The 24,587-nt window shown below is 40.3% G+C and overlaps 1 protein-coding gene across 10 annotated transcripts in view; it reads right to left on the bottom strand.

The window, feature by feature from the left end:
• Positions 1–24,587, bottom strand: part of GPM6B (glycoprotein M6B) — a 282,829-nt gene that overhangs the window by 39,054 nt on the left and 219,188 nt on the right. For all 10 annotated transcript variants that reach the window (XM_033948387.1, XM_033948389.1, XM_033948388.1 and 7 more), the window contains one exon: positions 3,077–3,263. In XM_033948387.1, coding sequence (XP_033804278.1) covers positions 3,077–3,263 — 187 coding nt within the window. The remainder of the gene's footprint in view (positions 1–3,076; positions 3,264–24,587) is intronic.

Below are 24,587 nucleotides of genomic sequence, written 5' to 3'. Positions count from 1 at the left end.
GTAAAACATAACATGACAAATATGGTAAATTAGACCAGTATACATACAAAACCTTCCATTTCCCACTCTTTTTAAAACCTTTAACATTTCCTGCTTAGTTTTACTAATTGCTGACCTCTTGACCAAACCCCTTATTATTGTCAAATAAACTGAATGAAACCTTAAATCAACCATTGGGCTACCTTTGCTAGACAGGAATTTAGTAACCCAGGTCAGAAGATGGAGTAGGACAGACTACCAGTTGAATTTCATAAGCATAAAAAAATCTAGTTGAAACCATGGCTTTGAAATAATAAATATTTATGAAACCTGTTGACACCAAGAAGGCTAATATGATTGCCAAGATATCAATATGACCTACACAAAGAAAGAATTCACAAGAAAACCTCAGTACTAAACATCCTAACACAGAACAAGTTCCAGTCATAATTGTCAGCAATCCCCCCATTTCTTGGGGGGAGGGGTAGTAATGGAGGGGAGAAAAAAAAATAACTATAAGACAGAGAAAATGCCAAAATATTGTAGTCCAACACGTAATAGTCTCAGAAGAATGAACAACCGGAGGAGTTATTGTAAGCGAAATGGTCTGATCCAGAAAAGCAAACTTATCTGAAGTCTCTACATTCAAATTTACACTTTTTCATCCTCCCAGTGTGGTCTATTGAAAATACTGCCTTGAATGTGTAAACTGCAGTATATCAAGTCTCATCCCCTTTATCCTTTAAATACTATGCCACCGATGCCCAGTTCCACAAACTACATTTTGCAAATCAATTAAACCTTCTATTTTGAATTTTTATTTTTAAAGACAGAATATGAGAATGTATAAGGGTGTGAAAACATTTTAGAAGGCACTGCAACTGAAGTGCCTTCACTCTAAGATTAACCTTGCTGCTTTAAAAAGAGACCACAGAAAACAGGACTGTATAATTACGTGGGCTGTAGAAAGCATATGCAATGCTGCTATGGTCAGGCTAAAAATATTTGCTATTGCCAGGATTTTCAGTAAGACATCAATGGAGAATGTAGCTCATACGTAAGAACAGACTGTTGGGTTGACTAACAAGGCCACTAAAGATATAGATCAGGGTCTCGCAAACTTTATGAGCTGCAGCAAACTAAACTGCTGGCTGTTGCTCAAGGGCATAAGAACATAAGAATAGCCTTACTGGGTCAGACCAATGGTCCATCAAGCCTAGTAGCCCGTTCTCACAGTGGCCAATCCAGGACACTAGTACCTGGCCAAAACCCAAGGAGTAGCAATATTCCATGCTACCGATCCAGGGCAAGCAGTTGCGTTCCCCCCAATCTTTGTCAATAACAGACTATGGATTTTTCCTCCAGGAACTTGTCCAAACCTTTCTTAAAACCAGCTAATAATAATAATAATAATTTATTTCTTATATATACCGCTATACCATAAATTCAAAGTGGTTTACAATGAAAGGTACATATAGTCAGGGATAGAGATACAAGTTAAATAACGTTCAAGTTACAAGTTAAATAGCGTTTGGTTTACAACAGAAGATTCAAATAGTCAGGGATAGAGATACATGTTAACTGCTCTTACCACAACCTCTGGCAATGCACCCGGAAGAGCGCCGACATCACATGCATGCGTGACATCATCAGATCAACATCTGCACATGTGCGGATACCCTCCAAATGGGGCCCTGATGCCACCAGTGGGGGTGCTGAAAAAGAAGAGGCACAGGGAGGAGGAGAGGTGCTGGCACCGGCTGACTGACTCGCCGTGAGAGGCATGTCCTGTAGGGAGTCAGCCGGCGCTGGTGCCTCTCCTCCTCCCCAGCATCTCGTGGCACACTTGAAATCTCGTGCAGCACACAGTTTACGTTATACTGATATAGATCATGTTCTTACCTAGAAGTTCACTTGTAACATTTTGTTTCCCTTTACTCTTCAAAGGAAGCACAATGAACAAGACACTAATACTCGTAAGACGAAAGTAACATTGCCATTTCAGTGTGTTCAATTGTGCTGCTGACAATATGCAGTCATGCAAAAAATAAAAAATACAATTGAGCCCTTTGAAGTACTAAATGCAGAGACCATTAAAATCTTGGAACCAGATGACTAGAACAGCCTGGAGTGCATGGTGCTATGCTGAATTATTCCCTTTGATATTGTAAAGTACTGAAGCTGCAAGGAATTAAAATCTGTGGACGAGGAATGTGCCATCACAAAACTACAAGCAAACAACTTGCACATTTTAGTTTGAGGGAGGGGAATAAGAGTTAAGTGGACTATAGGCCTATATTCACTTTTCTCCAGTGACAAAGCTCTCAATGACTCACTTTTCTTTGGTGATAAAAGCTCTCAATGACTCAATCACATCTCTTTTGACATTAATGTCTCTTATTGACTTCATGTTGCCTTGTACCCTATCAGGGCCAACTCTACCACTGAGCAACTGTTTTTTTTTCCGCACATGGCTTCAACTTTTCTGCCTTGCTTTTCAAACTGTCCGACTTATGCAATGAGGGGCCTACAAGTGAATGTCTCTGTATGACACTCTGCAAGCCCAATGGGTCACCTCCTCTATTTTATAATCTGCTAGATTCAAGATATTCCACAATCCTTTCGTCCGGCAATAGATTTCATTAATCCACCTACAAGCAAAGAGCAGATTGGTTAGCTTGTTTGTTGTAAGCCTCCTTAGTTCTCACTTGTGTGGTATGAGAACTGCCCTTCTGCAGGCCACTCCCATCTCTAGCTGCTCTCTAAAAACCACTGAACATGTATTTCTGGACACAAACTACACCTAAGCTCTCTTATTTTAGGACGTATCCATTCTGGCCTTACTGCCTCATACTTTCAGTTTTGAGGCCTCTGTATGAACTCAAATGTATTATGGCCTACCTCCTTTCCATTTATAAACATTTGCCACATATCTGACTTGTTCATTCATAGTTTCTCTCTTCATCCTTTTCCTTTGACCTTTACTTAATCCATCAGATGTGTTAATATAAATTGTTTGTTTTTTAATGGATCAGAGTACTCAGATGATTCCTTTCCTGCCTTTAGCTTTAGAAACAGTGGCATGCACAATACTTACACTTCGCTCAGCAGAGCGTGGTCATTGGTGTTTGTGGAGAAATGTTGTTCAAGAATGGTTACTGTCCCAGTGAGTGCCACATGGCCACAGCCACAGAATAATGCTACCCCAGAGAAGCAGAGAATGGTGGCAACCAAGGAAGCATATGGAACTCCTCCCAAGCACTTAATACAGCATTCAAAGCAACCTAAGAAAAAAACACAAGACAGAACATTTACAAACAGCCTGGCTCAACACTAGAAGCATACCACTTATGCAAGAAAATAAATACTGTGGCACATGGGGCATGGTGATATAGTGGATCTTAATATTTACCTAGGATGGTGGAAAAATTAAAGAAAATAAATACAAAAAAAATTGACTGGGTAGCAGGGACATATCTTCATTATTCCTAGATATTCAAAACCAGAACCTGTTTAGATTCTGAGTTTGATTATCTGGTTATTTTTAAATTGGCTAACACATAAGAACATAATTGCCATACTGGGGCAGATGAAAGGTCCATCAAGCCCAGTATCCTGTTTAAAACAATGGCCAATCCAGGTCCCCAAGTACTAGCTAGATCCCAAGTAGTAAAACAGATTTTAAGCTGCTTATCCTAGGAATAAAAAGTGAATTTCCCCAAGCCATCTCAATAGTGGCCTATGGACTTCTCTTTTAGGAAATTATCCAAACCCTTTTTAAACCCTAAGCTAAGCTAACTGATTTCATCACATTCTCCGGCAACAAATTCTAAAGTTTAATTACACATTGTGTGAAGAAATATTTTCGCCGGTTTTAAATCTACTATTTAGTAGCTTCATCACATACCTGCCTAGTCCTAGTACATCTACCCTTTGCACTCCACTCAGTATAGTCATTTAAGTGCTGATATTCAGCCTAAGTGCTGACTTTGCCCCTGGAACACCCCCAACATAGCAGGCTTTGATTTAAGCATCAACCACAATATTCAGCTTTTATGTGACACTGAATATTAGCAACTAGCCCCGACCAAGCAATTTAACCAGTCAGTGGTGGGCTAAATCAAACTTATAGTATTTTACAAATTATGCACATAAAAACCAGTCCTGCCCTGGATCTGTCCATGTGTACACCTATCTGCAATATACACACATTATATAAGATATGCTATATTTACAGAATAATGTTTAGGCAAACCTTTGTCATTTATGCACATATCTCTGCCATTCTAATTATTTACACATTTAATAGACACGTATAAAGTTAAGCAGTAACTCTAGCAGTTGGAACCTAATGTCCATGCCAGGCACACTTCTATGGTTTATGTCCCAGAAATATCAAAGAAAGACATTATTAATCATGAATTAATGATGAGTATGACTGTTGGGCAGACTGGATGGAGCTTAATTGCTGTCATTTAATATGTTACTATAAAAGTGCATGCTTTATTCTGGATGGTAGTTGCGATTTATATGGCCATAATCCAGTAATTTAGCTATGTTCAAAACAGAATGCTAGTCAACTTATCTATTACAGTGTTCAAATAAAAGTTGTGCACCGATGCACTTTAGCAGTGCATTGCAAACTGTGCGCCATGGCACGCTAGTGTGCCCCATGAGATTTCAGGTGAGACGCGAGACACCAGCGCCGGCTGACTGCCTACAGTGGCGAGAGGCACATCCTGTAGGCAGTCAGCTACCACAAGTGCCTCTCTCCCTCCCTGGCATCTCTCCTCCTTTCTGTGCCTCTTCTTTTTTTAGGACCCCCCAACTGGCTCAGGGCCCCATCTGGAGGGCTTCCGTGCATACCATGATGTCACGCATGTGTATGACATGGCGATGTCCGCACACTTCCAGGTGCCCTCGAGCTACAGCCAACAGTTTAGTGTGCCACGGCTCATAATATTTGTGAGACACTACATTACAGAATCAGACTAAAATCTGTGCTGTATTAGTCTACCCTTCTGTGTGTCTACAATTTAACAAGCCCCCCTGCTTAAACCTTATACCTTAATCTAGCAAGTCTGATCACTCTAAATACTCGTAAGTATACCCCAATTAATTTGCAGTCTGATCTTATTCTCTTTATGACAATGAAGCTGTTGGATGAAACTTACTACATTGTTTTTATTTTAGTTTACAATTTCAACATAACATAAAAAATTCCTCCAATTAAGACCTAAATTAAAGGAGATAGGAGCAAGGTGTGGTCTTATGTACCCTGCAATAATGAGGATTACATTAGATAATAAGACCTGTCAATTTGAAGATCTGGAAGAGCTCATATAGTTCCTTTCACAACAGAAAGAACCAATGAATATGTAATTTGAGAAAATCTAGAAAGAAAGGAAATGATTTGACATAAGGAAGATTGGTTAAGTGGCACTAGTTAAAAACAAGCATATAACCTATTGGTTAGCGTGCAATTGATTATTAATAATAGAAGAAAGAGGAAGAAGGAAAATCAAAGGAACACCAGAATGCAGTTTAAAACTAATCGGAGAAAATGTGAATGTGTGGATTTGGATATATGCTTTAAGGCGGTGAGTGCTCGGTGATTGATTGAGGAAGTCTGTTCTTCGGTGTCAGAGAATTGGTATGAATTGAACAATGCTTTTCTGACTGTAAGGTCATCGGACAGAGTAAAGAAGGAGGGGAAAAAAATAGACAGCTATATAATGATATATAAGATGATAAGATGGCACAGAAGACGAGAGTCAGTCATGCAGTAAATGTTGGTTTTCGTATAGGAAGGATGGACTGGTTTTAAAGTTTGATTTTTTATTTTTTGCTGTAATAATCAACTTCACAATTGACAATAAAATGGCTTCACAAAGGATTGAAGTTTCTTCCATCATTTCAACATTGCTATTTGTGGAAATCAGCAGAATGGATCTAACGAGATGACACAATCAGCGGGTTTGAAGTCTTATCACTACTATACGGCTGCGAAATGACATGTGTCTAAAGTCGGCTCTGGGGAAAATCTTTGTGCCAAAAAAATGCCTTTTAAAATCTTTGATGGATACATATTCCACTTTTTGTGGAAGACAATAGAGGCTTCCCTTCTTTGCTCTGATGAGGGTCATTAAGTCATTGTTATTGCCTGTCTGCATAGAATTTAGAGAATCACTTATGTGTGATGGAAACATCGGCTAAACAAAGGAAAAGTGCTGTCTGATTAGAAAGTGAGCATATGTAAAAGCATAGACTTCTGGCTGGCAGTTGGGATCTCAATGCAGCTACCCTATGCACACAGATTACATACTGCTTCTGAAAGATTTAAAATCTGGAGTACAAATACAAAAACGGAGTTTTGTGATCTGCAGTCAATTGTGCCATCAATATATCTCAATTCAGCCAAAGAAATTACTGATTTACAAAGCTTCCACTCCTCATTTCTCACAAAAAATGCATTTCTAACTTCATCATGGCGTCAACACAATTAAAGATGGAGAAAGTATTACAGAGTCTCCATAAATAGATGCCATTTGACTTTACTGGATTAAAACTTATTGTTTTAGTATTAGTAAACAGGTTGTAGTAATTGATAAATATAGGGAAAAGGTAATATTCCTAATGAATACTTCAAACGAATTTGTATTAAAGATGAGAGAAAACTAATTTATTCTTTAATGATAAAGAAGTATTAATTGGTTATAATTGACTTAATTTATCTATTAGTGGATTATACTAATATAAATATAATCAATTTCAATTTGTATTAAATATTAATATTAATGTTATATTATATTAAATTATATTATATCATCATAATGAATTTATAATATGAATCCGATATGGATGATTGTCATGTTAAGCTATAATGATAAGAAGTTAAGGCATAAAGGTATAATCTATAATTTTACTGTTTTAGGAAAGATATAAGGGAATTAAATATACTCATAAATAAATAGGGTTTTTTAATTTATTTTTTTAAGTAAACAGAGGTTATAAAGAATACTTAATTCATTAATTAAAAGAGATATTAGGTTTAAAACTGTTGAAGCAAATGCATGTATGGATATTTATTTTACCTGTTATATTTCTTTATAATCAACTTTTATAATATGAATTTGGTTAATATGAATTGAATAATATGATATTAATATATCAATATTCTGTTAGATAGGTTTTCGGGGGAGGGGGGGAGCTTTGGGTTTAGTGTCACATAAACACTTCCAAGCAGTCAAGATACATGTGGGGGGAGGGTAGAGGAGGGGATTAGTGGGTAGGGAAAATATATATTAATTTTTTATTAGGGAAAAATAAGAGAGAATCATGGATGTTATGTTTTAGAATTTTAATACATGTAATTAAAAAATGATTTAAAATTTTTTCTCATTAAATGTTAATTGCCTCAATCATCCGATCAAAAGAAAGAAATCTTAGTTTCTTAAAGAAACAAGAAGCTGATATATATTTCATTCAGGAAACCCATCTTTCAGCCAATGAATCATGAAAATTAGAGGGAGATTGGGTAAAACATTGTTTTTATGCTCAGGCCATAGGTAAAAAAGCAAGGGTTGCTATTTTAGTACACAAGAAATGCACTGGAAGCTTTAGATTAATTTCTACAGATGTCATGGGAAGATGGGTTTAAGTAGGCACGAGTTTAGGGAACGATACCTTGACACTGATTAATGTTTACGCATCTAATTCGGGTCAAATTGAGTTTTTAAAATCTCTTCAACAGTTGTTTTTACCACTGGCTACAACTAAAATGATTGTGGCTGGAGATTTCAATGCGGTAATGGATCCTTTGATTGATAAAAAACCAAGTAGAATAATAAAATCATTGGGTTTGGAAAATCTAGTCCAATCTTGTGGATTAAAAGATATATGGAGGATTTTATATTTAAAGATAAGGAATTTTCATTTTGTTCTCAAGTACACAAATCCTTTTCAAGAATAGATTATTTTTTTGTGTCAGATACTTTAATTCAACAAATCACAAAAGCTGAAATTGATCGATTATTTTTTCGAATCACGGAGGAGTATGGATAGAATTACAGATAAATGATCAAGATTATAGTAGACCTGTTTGGAGGTTTAATAATGCTCTGCTAGTTGAAGTTAATTTTATAGAAGAATTACAGCAAAAAATTAATGAATATTTTCAATTAAATACATCGGAAGAAATCTCTTTAGAAACTCTGTGGGATGCTTTTAAAGCACTGTTTTAATCCCAACGGGGCCACCGTTTCACCTGGAATGGCTTCATCAGGGGAAAGAAGTGGACAATGCCTGTAACAGATAACAAATCATTAAAGTTTAACATCATCAAGATATTTGAAAGTAAACTACGTTATTAAACTTTATTTTTATGTGTTAAATTCATCAGCAAACTTACGGAACCGAGGTTAACCTTAGCGTATAATTCTCAAAGATGGCGTCGGTACAAACCAACGCTGAGCCATTTAAATTACCCGCTGAACAAGTGCCGGTACGACGTCATTTGCGTGAAAGACGTCAAGAACGTCATGACGTAAACAAGGCAGGAGAAATGCAAAAAAAAAAAAAAATTTTTTATCTTCAGCCTCCAAAGGCCAAACGTGCTACACAGACCAGTCAAAAAACTGCATTGATATACGTTGATATTGAAAATCAATAGTAAGCTGACCAGTCGATCTTGTCATTCAAGCCCATGGGATATAAGGATTGTAAAGTGAATATCCAATAGGTTTCACGCCGTTTGAGTGCTGCAACTCTGTCGCCTCCTCTATTATTCTTCTTAATGACATCAATGACTAGTCCTTTAAGATTGTGAAAAGAATGAGAGGCATCCTTACAGTGTTGCACTAATGGTTCTTTATACTGCATTCTTTTAATGTTGGATTTGTGTTCGGCAAGACGAGTTCTAAATGGTCTTGTGGTCATGCCAACATAGATCTTTGGGCAGGAGCACATAATGACGTAGACAACATGATCTGACTGGCATGTGCTAAAATGTTTAATTTTATAACTGATCTGGTTGAGAGGATTAACGATTATTTTGTTGGAATGGAAAAATCACAGTAGGTGCAATGGCCACATTTGTAGTGACCTAATGAAACAGGTGTGATACCTTGTTCTTGGACCCCAGTAATATTTAAAAATTCCTTCAGATTTTTTCCCCTGGAGTAAGCAAAACGTATTCTGTTTGTGCTGAAACTTGGGAGCGATTGTACGATTCCCCAGTGTTTCCTGATGATTTTTGTCAGTTGTGAACTACTTGACGAGTGTTTTAATACACACGTAGTGCAAGGATCATCTAAAGAAACATCTTGTTTATAATCATTCAATAACAAGTCTCTGTTATTATACTTGGCCCTTCAATATGCATTTTTTATAATGTTCAGCGGGTAATTTAAATGGCTCAGCATTGGTTTGTACCGACGCCATCTTTGAGAATTATACGCTAAGGTTAACCTCGGTTCCGTAAGTTTGCTGATGAATTTAACACATAAAAATAAAGTTTAATAACGTAGTTTACTTTCAAATATCTTGATGATGTTAAACTTTAATGATTTGTTATCTGTTACAGGCATTGTCCACTTCTTTCCCCTGTTGAAGCCATTCCAGGTGAAACGGTGGCCCCGTTGGGATTAAAACAGTGCAAACACTACTAAAAGATAAGTGCTTTTGTTTTAAAATACATGCCCTATCGGTTGTAATTCTCATGATATTTGATGTCCAAAAAGATGTTATTACATCTGCTTTAAAAAATCTTATCAATAATTTATTGAAAGAAAAACTTAAAAGTTCGAAAAAAGTTGATAAAAACAAAAATTTATTACTTATACTATATGCCATTTGCCAGTGATTGAGACTCTGACCGAAACAAGTATCTAGCAGTTGTTGCCTGAATACTCGGTCTCTGAGGCATGGCATAAATAATTTTGCTGTTTTTCAGTAATGTGTTCAAGGAAGTGATTTTGTATATTCATTTGGAATTGTACACTTCTCCAGTATTTGTAATTGGGGTGCTGTCCACCCCAGGTGTAGCCCATAAGAGTGCTCTGAAGGCCAACAATCTTCTTCCCCGCAGCGGACAGCAGCCTTTACACCTCTCTGCCGGTCCTGCCTTCTTCCTGTTTTTTTGAAGGCAGGACTCGGCTGAGAGGAAGGCCCGATGCTGGCAAGAGCAGCCAGCTGTAAAGGCTGCTGATGATGATGGAAAGGGGGGGACAGAGAGAAGAGGAAGAGGGCACATGGATGGAGGGGAGAGGAAGGAGATGGTGGCACATTGATGGAGGGAAGGAAGGAAGGGGGTTGGGTGCAGAGCCTGGGAGGGAAGAGGGCTGGGTGCAGTGCCTGATGGAGGAGGGAGGGAAGGGGGCTGGGTGCAGTGTCTGATAGGAAGGGGGATGGGTGCAGTGCTTGACAGGGGAGGGAGGGAAGGGGACTGGGTGCAGAGCCTGGCAGGAATTAGGCTGGGTACAGAGACTGACAGCACACGGCACCTGAATATTAAGCCCCCCCCCCCCCCCGACTTATATTCGAGTCAACCATTTTTCCTCCTTTTTTCGGGGGAAATGGGAGTCTCAACTTATATTTAGATCGACATATTCAAGTATAAACGGTACATTTTCAAGAGTGAGGAATATGCAAAATCTATTCTAGAGGACTCCAGGTAAGGTTACCAGACATCTGTGAAAACCCAGACATGTCCCTCTTTTTAGAGGACTGGCTGGGCTCCTGGAAGGACCTTCCAAAACCCGGCATTTGTCCAGGTTTTGGAAAGTCCCGAGTTCCGGCGCATCTGGAGGGCATCTGAACATGCACGGATGATGTCACACACATCTGCGCATGCTCTGGGCCTTCCAGACATGGCCGGAGCTTGTCAGGGAAGAAGAGAGGAGGTTTGTGGTGGGCGGGGCCGGAGGCGCAACAGGGAAGGGCAATGTGTCTGGATTTTTGCAGCCCGAAAAATGGTAGCCCTAACTCCAGGGAACACATTATTGAAGCATGACCCCCTACTGGCAGCAATGCAGTTAGAGGACTCCCATTCAGCTTAGAGGGAACAGTGATTAGGAGTGTTATCGCTTTCATTCAAAAGAGCTCTCACTCTCAAATTCTGAGCCCTGCTAGTTCAGATATTTATACTGTAGTTTCTTTTACCAGTGCACTGATCTTAATCACTGCTTTCATGAGAGGGAAGTCTTAGAAGAGCAAACCAAGTAGTCCATGGGTTTACTTTTCTAAGGCTTCCCTCTCAAAAAAGCAGTGATCAAGAGCTGTGCTATGTTGTGGAACTGAAGCTTTGTTGAGTGAGAAATGGGGCTCAAAGAGCGAGAGCTTTGAAATGAATGTGACGCTCCAAATGTGTGAGACTTGGCATCTCTTCCAACAGCATCACACTACTGCAGTAGCTGGTGGGGATACTCAAGCCCTAACAAGCACACACAGGGGTCTTTGCTGACTGCAGCTATCTTCATGCTATGGATAAGTGGAGGTGGGGGGAAGAGGAGGAATGGAAAATGGAAGTGGATTTAGATGAGAAAGGGAGGAGGGAGATGGCTGCAGTTTATCTATAATGTGGGCATAGATTTCAGGGGTGTCAAAGTCCCTCCTCGAGGGCCGCAATCCAGTCAGGTTTTCAGGATTTCCCCAATGAATATGCATGAGATCTGTTTGCATGCACTGATTTCATTGTATGCTAATAGATATCATGCATATTCATTGGGGAAATCCTGAAAACCCGACTGGATTGCAGCCCTCGAGGAGGGAGTTTTGACACCCCTGGATTGGATAAATGTTAGGTAAGCACTGTATTACAGCAAGGTATATGGAACTGTGACAAAACTGCAGTGTGAACATTTTCTACATTATCTAGTTCAGTGGTTCGCCAACTTTTTTGGATTGCGGCACACTGTAAAGCATATGAAAATATTTCCAACGTACTTTGTGCACAAAATATTAACTATGAATAAAAGTCTCTCTCTTATTGCATTTAATGTTAGTTAGTGAAGAAATCCTTAATTCACACAGGTATGATGTAGAAAACTGCATTAAAATGGACAAAGCTTTTTTAGCTACTGAAGGATAATCTTCTTTAATTAAAATTTAAAATTTTTCAATAGACATTTTCAATTTTAGCCTGCAATCACTAGATATAGAAGCCAGCTCTTCTTCTTCAAATAACTTCAAACGAACATTAGATGGAATTTTCATAAACGAGTTTCAAATCCAGTCAGTCTTATGTTTAATGATGAAAAATAAAAGTTTAAATTTCTCTTCCAGAGTTGTCAAATACTCAACGATAGGAGTCATATCTTTAATATGGGTTTTAGGTAACCAAGGAAACGTTTCAAAATTACCATCTTTATCGCTTTTTTTTAAATTTTTTTTTTTTTAATTGCTACCCTTATCTGTTGAAATTAGAATATTTTCATTTTTACCTTGCTTACTTGTATTAAGGTTATTGAGGTGCATAAATAGCTCTGTTAAATATTCTAGCCTGGAAATCCAAAATTCACAATGCAGACACTCACAAAAGCTTGTTTTTATTCCTTAAAAAAAAAAATGCAAGAATCTCTTTTCATGAGTGACACTTTGCCATTCTTGTACAAATGCTAGTCTTGTTGCAACTTGACTGCTGCAACTCCATCTACATAGGTATCAACTAGAGAATGGCACGGTGACAAAATGAATCACCGTGCCCATTCCCATGGATAACCGTGGGAAACCATCCTATGTCATTCTTTTGTGTCTATCTCAAACTCAGTCCTTCTACACCAGCATTCTTCAATGCAAGTCTTGAGGGTCAGTGGTTGTGCCCATTCATACTCTGATTCTTCCCTCTCTCCTTAAAGAATGACATGGAGATGTTTTGCCGTGGTTATCTGTGGGGACGGAAACGGTGATGAATTTTGTCACCGTGTCATTCTCTCTGTGGGAACCCTTCTGTAACTCTGACCCACACAGTAAGGAATAGAATAGTGAATAGATAGCACACGTTCCGGGGACCTTCTGCTTAAGAAAGAGTTGGTGGGGAGGGATGGGAATGTTTATGTTCAGTACTTTAACTTCTAGACATGTTTTGTAATTGTGTAGAAATACCAGCTTTGTTCATTGTGAATGAACAAAGCATAGAAACATGATGGCATAATAAAGGCCAAATGGCCCATCTAGTCATCCCATCTGCAGTTATCCACAGGGACGGGAATGGTGATGAATTTTGTCATCGTGCCTTTCTCTAGTATCAACACAACACTTGCCCGCAAACTACAATACAAAACAATCAGGACTCATCTTCAAACTGAAAAAATATGATCCAATTTCTTCCTACCTCAAACAGCTACATTGGCTACCCCTCAATACTAGACTAAACTTCAAGATATCATGTATATTCTTCATTCTTCACGGAAACTCTGCAATGCCACTTATAGATGTATTCTAACCCTAATGGCTCACCTTGCACAGACATCTTAGTAAACATCAGTTGAATTATCCCTCAACAAAAGGTCTCAAACACAAATGTACTTACAATACCATGTTCACATATATCAGCGCAAAGATTTGGAACAACCTCCCTTCAACCATCAGATCTGAACTACCTCACATTCTGAAAGAAACTGAAGACTTATCTGTTTGACACCATCCTCACCCAAGAAAACCAACTAGTGTACCCACAAATCACTCTATAACAGGGATCTCAAAGTCCCTCCTTGAGGGCCGCAATCCAGTCGGGTTTTCAGGATTTCCCCAATGAATATGCACTGAAAGCAGTGCATGCACATAGATCTCATGCATATTCATTGGGGAAATCCTGAAAACCCTACTGGATTGTGGCCCTCAAGGAGGGACTTTGAGACCCTTACCCTATAACTTCTACTGAATCATATGCATAGTTCAACTACCTGGTGATGGACAATATCTACCTCATGCCATCACTCAATGTACCTTTTTAGCATCCTTAGATAGTATTAAACCATCTCTCTTTTAAAACTGCACTGTAAGGAAATCTCTACCTCTTAGCATCCTTCTCAAACAGTACTAGCTCTCCTCTGTTGTACTAAATGTACCACTAAGAACATCCTGTGCTATACTAAATTGTATCCACTTAAATCACCTTGAACCTACTTAGGCATAGTGCGATTCAGAAATCTCAGATTTGATTAGATTTCTTGAGTTCATGTACATGACACAGAACTTTCCCACTCGCTAGTCATCTCACTACTGTATGTAAAATTAAATTTCTATACTTTGGTCTGCTTTAAATGAAATTAATTATTTTGACAGTTTGGTCCAGAATATTTGTTAATTCAATTTCTAATGGTTTTGAAATGAGGATCTCTCTGTGTAGAAAGCAATGAGTTATAACATTAGGAATTTGCTGTTTTACAAGCACTCCAAACCCTTCCATATAAGATGGAGTTCTATCTGTTTAAATGCCAGTATACTGTATGATTTCCATGAAAATTCCCATATTGTGTATTTTATAGATTCACCAGGAGGTGAGGTTTAATCAGTGGCGTACCTAGCATGTGTGATACCCGGGGCCCATCATTTTTTGGCACCCTCCCCCCATCTGTACGAAAAACATGATTTTTAGTAACAAGCCACACATCACACATGAGTACCTAGGAAAAGGTAGCATCTTACATACTGCAGTGAGAAGTACAACAGCAATACACCCATTATAAAACTAAACAAGCCAGACTAGTACAGATCAATTCTGCAGTCAATCCTAACAGAAAACCATGTCTTTCGAACACACAGAACACAGAAAACACCTTCGCCTAGTATGGAATGTCATCACAAACTTACCCCTCCCCCCTTTACAAAACTGTAGTGTGTATTTTAGCCAAGGTGGTAACAGCTCTGACGCTCAAAGAATTCTGAGCATCAGAGCAGCTAGCACCACGGCTGGCGCTAAAAAACGCTCCACAGTTCTGTAAAAGGGGGGATAAAATAGAAATACATAGATAAAGGTTAAATTGAACCAGCAAGAAGCTGGACTCTGCATACAATGCAATACCACAGAAACAGTGACACATGTCTCCTAAAGCAATAAATAAATAGAAAATTTTTGTTCTACCTTTGTCTTCTCTGGTTTCTGCTTTCCTCATCTTCTTGTTACTCTCTTCCTTCCATCCACTGTCTGCCATCTCTCTGACCCTATATGGCATCTTTTCTCCTTCTATGCCCCTTCCAGAAACTGTATGCCTCCCCCTTCCATCTCTCCTTTCACCTCCATTGGTCTGGTATCTGTCTACTTTCCTTCCCCCCTGCTCTGGCATCTCTCTCTCCGCTCCCTTCCTCCTGTTCTTCCCTGGTCTTCCTTCTCAAATTTTTTTCTGCCTCTGTCTAAATTAGTTTTTACTGTTCAGTCCTCAATTTCCCTCTTTCACTGTGTCTACATATAGCTTGCCACCTCTTTCCCTCACCCCCTTCCAGTAACTAACTCTATCCTCTACCCTCAATCCTGCATGTGCCATTTTTTCTTTCTCCTCCCCACTTCCTTCCAGCATCTGCTCCCCCTTTCCCTCACACTTCCATTCAGCAGCTGTCCTTCCTCTCCCCCACACTTCCATTCAGCGTCTGTTTCCCTGTGTCTACCCTTTCCATCTACTATTCACCCTCTATCTCGCCCCTTCCATTCACTGCCCTCTGTGCTCTTTCTATCCAGTGTGTACCCTCTCTCTCTCTTTTCTGTCTTCCATATGGCATCTTCCCTCTTTCTATGCTCCTTCTAAAAACTATCTATCCCGTGCCCCTTCTCTCCTTTGTACATGATTGATTTCAACTCTGTCACCTCTCCGTATTTCTCTCTCTGTCACCACCCCCTCCCCTATGCTCTGGCATCTCTCTCTTCTCCTTTCTTTCCTTCCCACCTCACAGTCTGGCATCATCCCTTCCCTGATTCCCGGCATCTCTCTCCTTTCCTTTTCTTCCATCTCTCCCTCCCACTCCATGCTCTGACATCTCTTCCTTCATTTCCCCCTTCCTTTTCCCTTGATCTGGCATATTTTCCTCCTTCCCTCCATGCCCTGGCATCTCTTCTTCCCTCCAAGCCCTGGCATTTCCTTTCATTCCTTCCAGTTGGCACAGCAACACTCTCCCCAATTCTCTCCCCGTCTGCTCCCTTTCCTCCTTCTGTCACCCAAGGCCTGGTGTCCTGAACTTCATCAGACAGCAGCAGCATTCACAATTCACTGCTGTTGCCCGCTTCAGGCCTTCCTCTCTGTCCGGTCCTGTCTTCATGAAAACAGGAAGTAGGCAGGACCTGGCAGAGAGGAAGGCCTGAAGTCGGCAACAGCAGCGAATTGTAAAAGCTGCTGCTGCCCGAAGAAGGTAATGGTGCCAGGCCTTGGAGCACCGAGGTAGCCACTTATCCCCCCTCCCAGCCGAACCCCTGCTGACCCTCCTATCTCTCCGCCCCCAAGTGAACCTTTCCGACCCTCCCAGCGAGAGCAGCAAACCTCCCTCCAGTAGTGTTGGCTGCTTTGTGGCTTTCTCCTGCTTCGTGGCTTTCTCCTGACGTCATCAGTGACGCGGCAGAGGGAGGAGAAAGCCGTGAAGCAGCCGACGCTACTGGAGGGAGGTTTGCTGGTCTCGCTGGGAGGGTGGGAGCACAATAGGGACCGGGCCGGCTGTACATCCCACCTAAGGCTGCACCCGGGGCGGACCACCCCCTCCCGCCCCCCCCTTGGTACGCCACTGGGTTTAGTCTGTTTAGAAAACAGATTAAAACTCAACTTTTCAACAGACCAAATTCTTAACGTTCTCCATCACTATCCCTCCCCATTCTTTTAAGATTGTTGTTCCCTCCTATTGGCTTGTATGTACTTTTTTTCTCCTTCACTTAAATTGTAGACGTATAACTTGTTTGACCATGATTGCTTTGTTATGTTCTTCAATTTCAACTGCATTGTTTGTATTGCATTTAACTGCTGTGAACCGCCTAGAACTCCCTGGGTATGGCGGTATACAAAAATAAAATTATTATTATTATTATTATTATTAATAATGGTTGACTGGTTGAAAAGTTATATTGACAGTGATAAAAATTCAGCTGCTGTCTAAACAACTTCAATGCATATGACCTGTAAGGAGTAGGAGAAAAGGAATTTCTTCTAAAGAAAACCTGTCGTGGGTAAAACTCCACAATCTGAGGCTTGTAACCCATGTAAAGGTAATACCTTCAGTGACATTTCAGTTTTTACTAGTGCTTGTAAAGTGTTTGATTTAAAAACAAAACAAAAGCCCAAATTCTCAACTCATCTCCCCAAAATGCTCCCTGCCATTCCTCCAACTGACTTCCTATGTTCCCTCTAAGCTGAGTACCTGATCAATCACTTATATCAATGCTCAGATTTAAAAATGCTTTTGTACCCTCTGGAAACTCCGTACCATCAAACACTATTTTGACTTCCTCTCCTTCCGATTACTGGTTCAATCGCTAATCTTAAGCAATATCATACACCTGGGATCCTTCAAGAAAACCATCAAACGTCTGAGAATCATCCAGAATACTGCTCTCTGTCTCCTTTATGGTCTCAAAAAGTCAGACCATGTAAGCCAATACTACAGAAAACTTCACTGGTTGCCAATGGAGGCAAGGGTCATCTTCAAATTTGCCTGCCTTTGCTTCAAAACCTTAACAGGTTCATCCCCGATCTACCTGTCACACCATTTTGTATTTCCAGGCACCATTTGCACACGCAATACCTATCTGTTTGCCTTCTCCTCCCTGAAGGGCTGTATCTACAAGAGATTCCTTGATAAAACACTGTCATTCCAAGCCGGCAAATGGAATAAATGTCTATCCACCCTCATTTCAAATACTCCCTCCTACCAATCCTTCAGGAAATCAATTAAAACCTATCTCTTTGATAAATTTCTCTGACTCCTTCCTGCCTTGTTGTATCACTGAAATACTTGTTGTATCTCTGACATATTTCTGATCATACCTAACCACTCTCGGCTGCCAATGTAATTGAAATATTTTACTGTAACATCACTGTATATGTACAGTCTCTTCCTCTGTAAACCGCTCTGAACTGCTTGTGGTATTGCGGTATACAAATAAAGTTATTATTATTATTACATTCTAGGACCATCGCTCACAGATTTTGCACGGTTGCTCACAAAAATACTTGCAAATCTGGAAAATTGTTGGTTTTTAGAAGTTTTTGCTCACAAAAGTTGTTTTGTTAGAACTTGTCACTCGCACAAGAAAAAATTTGCACACACCTGGCCTATTCATAGAGGGATTTGGACAGACACTGAAGCGAACCGTAAGAATTTCAAGGATTGGTTAAACTCATTGGATTGTCATCTCAAATTTACAGTAATGTCTGACCACCACCATTACATTTTTGCACATACGTGTGATGGAGGGGACCAAATTGATAACCATAGTATACAGGAAGAAAACCGACCATAACACCTACCTCATTATAGCAGTTGTCACCCAACAAGATTGAAACAAGCATTACCTGTAAGTCAATTCCTTCATTTACGTCACATATGTACCATGGTTAAGGAGTTTAAGAAACAAGCTAAAATAATGTCCCTTCGATTTTGACAAAGAGTATATCCGGAATGGACTATAAAACATTTATATCTGCAGGCCTTATATGCCAACCTGGAACTGTTGTCGTAGATTCAAAACAATTCTATCATGGACAGACAGATCTACTTGAACACCTACTCAGATCAAGTTAGGACAGTTGCTATTATCATCATCAAAAAGCACTGGTGCATTTTAGCAATGCACAAGGAGTTCAAGGAGGACCCATGTGTGACATATATGCGTCCAAAGAACCTGGTGAATTACCTCACTAGTTGTAATAAAGCTATGGACACTTGACAAGAAATAACAATAGGGGACCACCGTCAATGTGGTACATGCACTAGGTGCAATAATTCTTTGCAACTGTCTTCTTGGAATCATCCCCATATTTAAAATATACACTGAGACATTTTACTACATGACTATCTCAATGGGTTATATATGTGATCATATGTCCCTGCGACTTACTGTAGGTCGCACTTCTCTACAGATTAAAGTCAGATTACAAGAACACAAAAGCAGAATCAAGACAGACAGCTGTGACAACAGCTCCAATAGTGTCTCATTGTTTAGAGCAGAATCACTCTTTATATGATCTTAAGTGGTTTGTCATTGAACAGATCCCTACCACCTTTAGAGGAGATAGGATGGCCCGAATCCAACTTCGTGAACAATTATGGATATTTGAACTAAATGCTGTCCACCCAGAGGGACTAAATGAACTCATTGAATGGAATTCCATCAAATGCTAATCAGTTTTTATCGGAGCCACAGCCCTGAGGATTTCTTGGAGTTAAAGAGCTTTTTATAACAGTTTCTATTGGAGACATAGTCCTATGAAATTTTGGAGTTAAAGAGGTTTTTTTTTTTTATAAAAACGTCTTTCCTCTCTAATGATCCCCCTATTGTTATGGATCCACATATTGATTAACTTAAAATAAAATAAAAAAAATAGTCCAGGCTTTAGCTCATATGTGTCCATTTAATTTATGATGTCATCTCATCTATTTGAACAGCTTTTATGCTCCTCTCTGGCTCTCCACCTTCAGCCAGCAACGGATCTTGATGTAGAGCAATAACGTCCAAAAGTCTTGCTTTTTTTTCCTTTTGTGGTGGTACTTATTACAATTGGATTATCACCAAAAATATTCCTGAAGAAGGCATAGTGATCCCTGAAACCAAGCCTGGTTGAACTGCAAACAGCTCGTGGGAGATTCAGAATAGAATCTCTCCTGGCAACGCTGCTGTAACCTGAACCGAGTTGGCAGACTCAAGGCTCTATAGAGTCCTTTTACTAAGGCACGCTAGCTGTTTTAGCGCACACTAAACGCTAATGCGTCCAATATATTCTATAGACACGTTAGCATTTAGCGCGCCTTAGTAAAAGAGGGGGTATATAGGTTAAGATCAGTTCTCACCTTTATTCCATTTGCTTTATCCACTCTGGCTGAAAGTATAAGGAGTGTTGCATCAGTTCACTGTCACTATTTATTATAACACATTATATACTTGTTAGGAATATTTTCACTTATTAAGCACACAAAGTGTAACCCGATGATGATGTGTGGCTGTAAACTTGAACAGCGGTGTCTGCCCTAAAAGCCTGGTTTAATTAAGCATTGGAGCCTTGGTTCTTTCTAAATTCGGCTTCTCAGAGCTTATTACCTCACACTGAGGATACACTATATATTTCAAAAATTTAACATTTTACTATGTTGTTTTTGCTTCACTCCTCCTTGTACAAATCATCACTTGCTGCTTTTTGTTATGACTTTCAAGTATTTACGGCAGTTTGTAAGGTGTTTTTTTTCTGGTTGGTTTCTATCCTTAGAGATAGAGCATTGCTGACTTCCCAATTCCCAATTCCCTCTCATTTCTCCTGCTCACTTCCCAATGCAAGTATGGACCATTTGGTGCCCAAAATCCAGATGTTCCCAAAGACTTGAGAACATATTGGGACATGGGGCACCAGGTTGCTCACTTAGGGGCAGATGCAGAAAGCTATGTGGAAGAGCCATGTGCTCATGGCTGAGCATATGGCTTCTACTACAAAATAAAACAAAACAAAAAAAGAACCCCACAAATATACCATAGTGATACAGTAAATGGAGGCAATAATTTTAAGATTATTGCTGAAATGTCCCCCTTCCTCTCAGTATGTGAGTGATGATAGACTAATAGAAAACTTTTTAAAAAAATTATTTATTATTAGTTTTTAAAGTCGCTGGATTTGCATCCCTCCCTTAGTGGTCTAGTAGCATCCTTCCTTACCCTAACACCCCCCCAAAAAAATCCCTCAGCACCACAACCCCCCCCCCATCATACCTTCAAGAAAGAAGCAAGGCCCACTTTCTCCAGCCTTTATGCTACTATCTTGAAAAATGACCACACTTGATCTCTAGCAGGGCATCCTGGGACACACCATGTGGGGTCTGTGCCAAATAAGAGCATTTTATCCTTATTTGTATAATGGATAGACTACCAAAATAAGGAAAAATGCCCTTATTAGGCCCCCCTAAAAAAACAAAAAAACAAACAAACAAAAAAACTACCACACAGTTTATCCAATGATGCACCAAATGGAATCAGACACTACCATTTTAAAAGGAGATGATTCAGAGTTAGGAATAATTGTGTACCCCACTCTTGCCTTTTGAAGGTACAGTATAAGGGAGGGGAAAATCAATCAGCTTCTAGATTACTAGGTATACTGGTTTGGGGGTTGAGGTGGTGGGAATGCTGCTAGACACCAGGGTTGTTATTTGGGAGGCGGTCAGGTGTTGTGTATGGGGGGAGGAAGGAACAGCTATTAGGTTTTTTTTGTCCCAATGGCAGAGGGTGAGCTAACTGTCTATGCTGCTTCAGAGCTGGTGGCAAATTTCTCACCTTGTGCTGCCTTAAAAAATTATCTACATTGTGGTGGAATAGCTAACACTAAATCTATTTCTGTATCCTTTGCCCACTAATGTGTATGCATTCCTCTCATTAAGAGCATGCTGCCTGTGGCAGCTTTCTGTATCAGACGCTGAGCTCTGCATAGTGCAGGAAGATAGCAGAACAGCTCCTGTTCAGCTGGCAGTGCCTCCTGCTGGTTTAATTATGCATGTACAGAATTTTGCTCATAATTGAGCAAAGGTATAATTACCTGTGATGTATTTGCATCTGCAAAATACACAGGATAAAGAATGCCTGCACCGCCAGCCCACTGCCGGCTCTTGAAAGATGAACTCCACAGGAAGTTTCCTTTGAAACAGAGGTTCAAGGGCCTGCAGGCAATGCAAGTAGTATGGAAGTCCCTCTTCATGAAGTGCCACTGCCCTCCCTGAACTAAAGTCCTTGCTTGTCTCAGTTATTTTTAAAAAACTTAACGTTTTTTGGGGTTTTTTAAAATTTTTTACTTCCATTAAACCCTGCTATCATTAGACCAGTGTCCTGCAAACGTTGTCAAGCTCCGGCACACTAAACATAGCGGCCATGGCTCGAGGCCTCTGGAAATGCATGGACGTTGCCGTGATGTCACACGCATGTGCGACATCATCATGTTGATGTCCGCCCATGCGCAAAGGCCCTCCAGATGGGCCCTGAGTCGCCAGTGGGGGGTGCCAGCAGGGAAGAGGGCCGGAGAGAAGGAGAAGTGCTGGCGCTGGCTGATTGCTTACAGCAGGGGTGCCCACACTTTTTGGGCTTGCAAGCTACTTTTAAAATGACCAAGTCAAAATGATCTACCAACAATAAAATTTAAAAAAAACCCACAAAGCACACTGTACGCAGAGAAAATGTTAATTATCATTCCTATTCCGGGGTTTTTTCAAAGAGGTCAAAGCAGATGACTCTATGCACTGTCACCTCAGTAACAACCATACAAAAATACACAAATATACCCCTCTCCCTTTTTACTAAACCACGATAGCAGTTTTTAGTGCAGGGAGCTGCGCTGAATGCCCAGCGCTGCTCTCGACGCTCATAGGCTCCCTGTGCTAAAAACCTCTATTGCGGTTTAGTAAAAGGGGACCATAGTGTAAAATATAGACAGCTAATATAAATTCAGACACATTTTGATCACTAAATTGAAAATAAAATCATTTTTCCTACCTTTGTTGTCTGGTGATTTCATGAGTCTCTGGTTGCACTTTCTTCTTCTGACTTTGCACTCAATCTTTTTTCTCTTCTTTCAGCCTGTATGCTTCCTCTCCTCCAGACCTCATTCCCTCCCCCAACTTTTTCTTCCTCTCTCCCTGCCCTTTCTTTCTCTCTGCCTCCTTTTCTTTTTTCCTCTCTTCATGCCCCCTTTCTTTTTTTCTGTTTCTCTTCTTTCCTTCTGTCTCCCTGCCCTCTCCCAAGCCACTGCCACTGCCACTGCAAATTTGAAGAACAAATGATAGGTCAATTTATGCCACTGTATTGTTCTTGAATTGCTGAAGGAGAATGATACCTTAATATCAGATGATTAGTCCCTTGTAGACAATACAAGCAGTCTCGAACAGTGTTCTTTTTTTCACTGGCAACCAGTGGAGTTATCGCAGCAATGGGCTGGCCTGTTCAAATTGGTGTACTTGAAAGATTAGTCTGGCTGCAGTGTTATGGAGCAGTTGTAATTGTTTTAATTCATTCTGTGATACCAGAATATAGAGAGTTGCAAAAGTCCAAATAGGGGAGCCTGTGCAACTATCCTGAAACTATTCTGGGTTAAAACATAACTTATCGATCTAAGTTGTCTTAGCCTGAAGAAAAACATTCTGGACTCATATCTGAATTTTGAAGATCAGATTGACTCAGTATTTAAAAAAACATCAAAAACTTTAGATTTCTCTTTTTTTAGTTTCTCTCCCGAGACTAACATCAGTCTCTATGAGGAAGGGAATTGTAGTCACCAAAACAAAGGCTCTCTTTTTGTTTAGTTTAAGGAAGCCGCCACCAATGGATAATAAGCCCCCAAAGCCGATGCTGACGCCACCCCAAGCTCTCCCTGCTTCGGGGCCAACCAGCATTCCTCTCCCCGACGTCAATTCTGCCGTCGGGGAGAGGAAGGCTGATCGGCCCAAGATCGCGATGGACCTATTGGGGAAATGCTACCAGGTCCTGCCTTCGCGGAAACTGAAAGTAGGCAGGACCCGGCAGCAAGAAGAGCAAATGCTTCACTAACCTGTCTCCCGCCTTAGCCCGTAGCGAACGCTTGCTTCAGGGCTCTCAACATGTGCGTGCAGGCTTCCCTTCTCCCCCCCACTCCCGGACATAACTTCCGGTTTCGGAGGGAAGAGAAGAGAAGCCGGCACGCACACGTTAGAGCCCGGAGTATAAGTTCGCTACGGGCTGAAATCTCCAAGACAGGTTTTTTTAATGTTCAGTAGCAGCGGCAGCAGCAGATGACAGCTGGGCGGACTGCCCAGCTAAAAGGCCCTAGGGAGAACACAGAGGAAGGCTTATCGGCCCGGTAGATCAGGACGGCAACACGAGTCTATCACGGAGCCCGGGATGGGCTCCGCGATCGACTCACATTGCCTTCCTGAGCTACTGGTCGATCGCGATCGACGTATTGGGCACCCCTGGCTTACAGGATGTGCCTCTCGCCACAAGAGGCACATCCTGTAGGTAGTCAGGCAGCGCCTCTTCTCTTCCCTAGTGTGTGGCGGCACACCTGAAATCTCTGGAGGCACAGTTTGTGATACACTGCATTAGACCCTGGCTTCAAAATACTCTTATTCTTTCCTTTAAAGATACATCATTAGTTTACGCAGCATTGTGATGATAATATCTAAGCTTAGTTTCCAATTTCCACTTACTCTGAAGATTATCTCAAAAAAACAAACAAACCCACCCAAACCCCAAAAGCTTGAATACAACTGTCTATTGAGTACAACCGTCTGTAGTGCCGTTAACACCGCTGACCTCTCTACATTATATATTACAGTATGTCCAATCTGATCCCACTGCCTTATACATTTTGCTGTGTAAATTTTATGTAAACCCTCTAGTTTTTGCCCTCTTCCAATACAACATAAGCTCATGTCTCTTAAATTCATATTAGGCAATGCTTATTTATAAATTG

The sequence above is a fragment of the Geotrypetes seraphini genome, chromosome 6 (genome assembly GCF_902459505.1).
Source record: "Geotrypetes seraphini chromosome 6, aGeoSer1.1, whole genome shotgun sequence".
Taxonomy (NCBI): Eukaryota; Metazoa; Chordata; class Amphibia; order Gymnophiona; family Dermophiidae; genus Geotrypetes; species Geotrypetes seraphini.
Note: the sequence above shows the minus strand (reverse complement) of the source record. Positions and strands in the feature narration are given on the sequence as shown.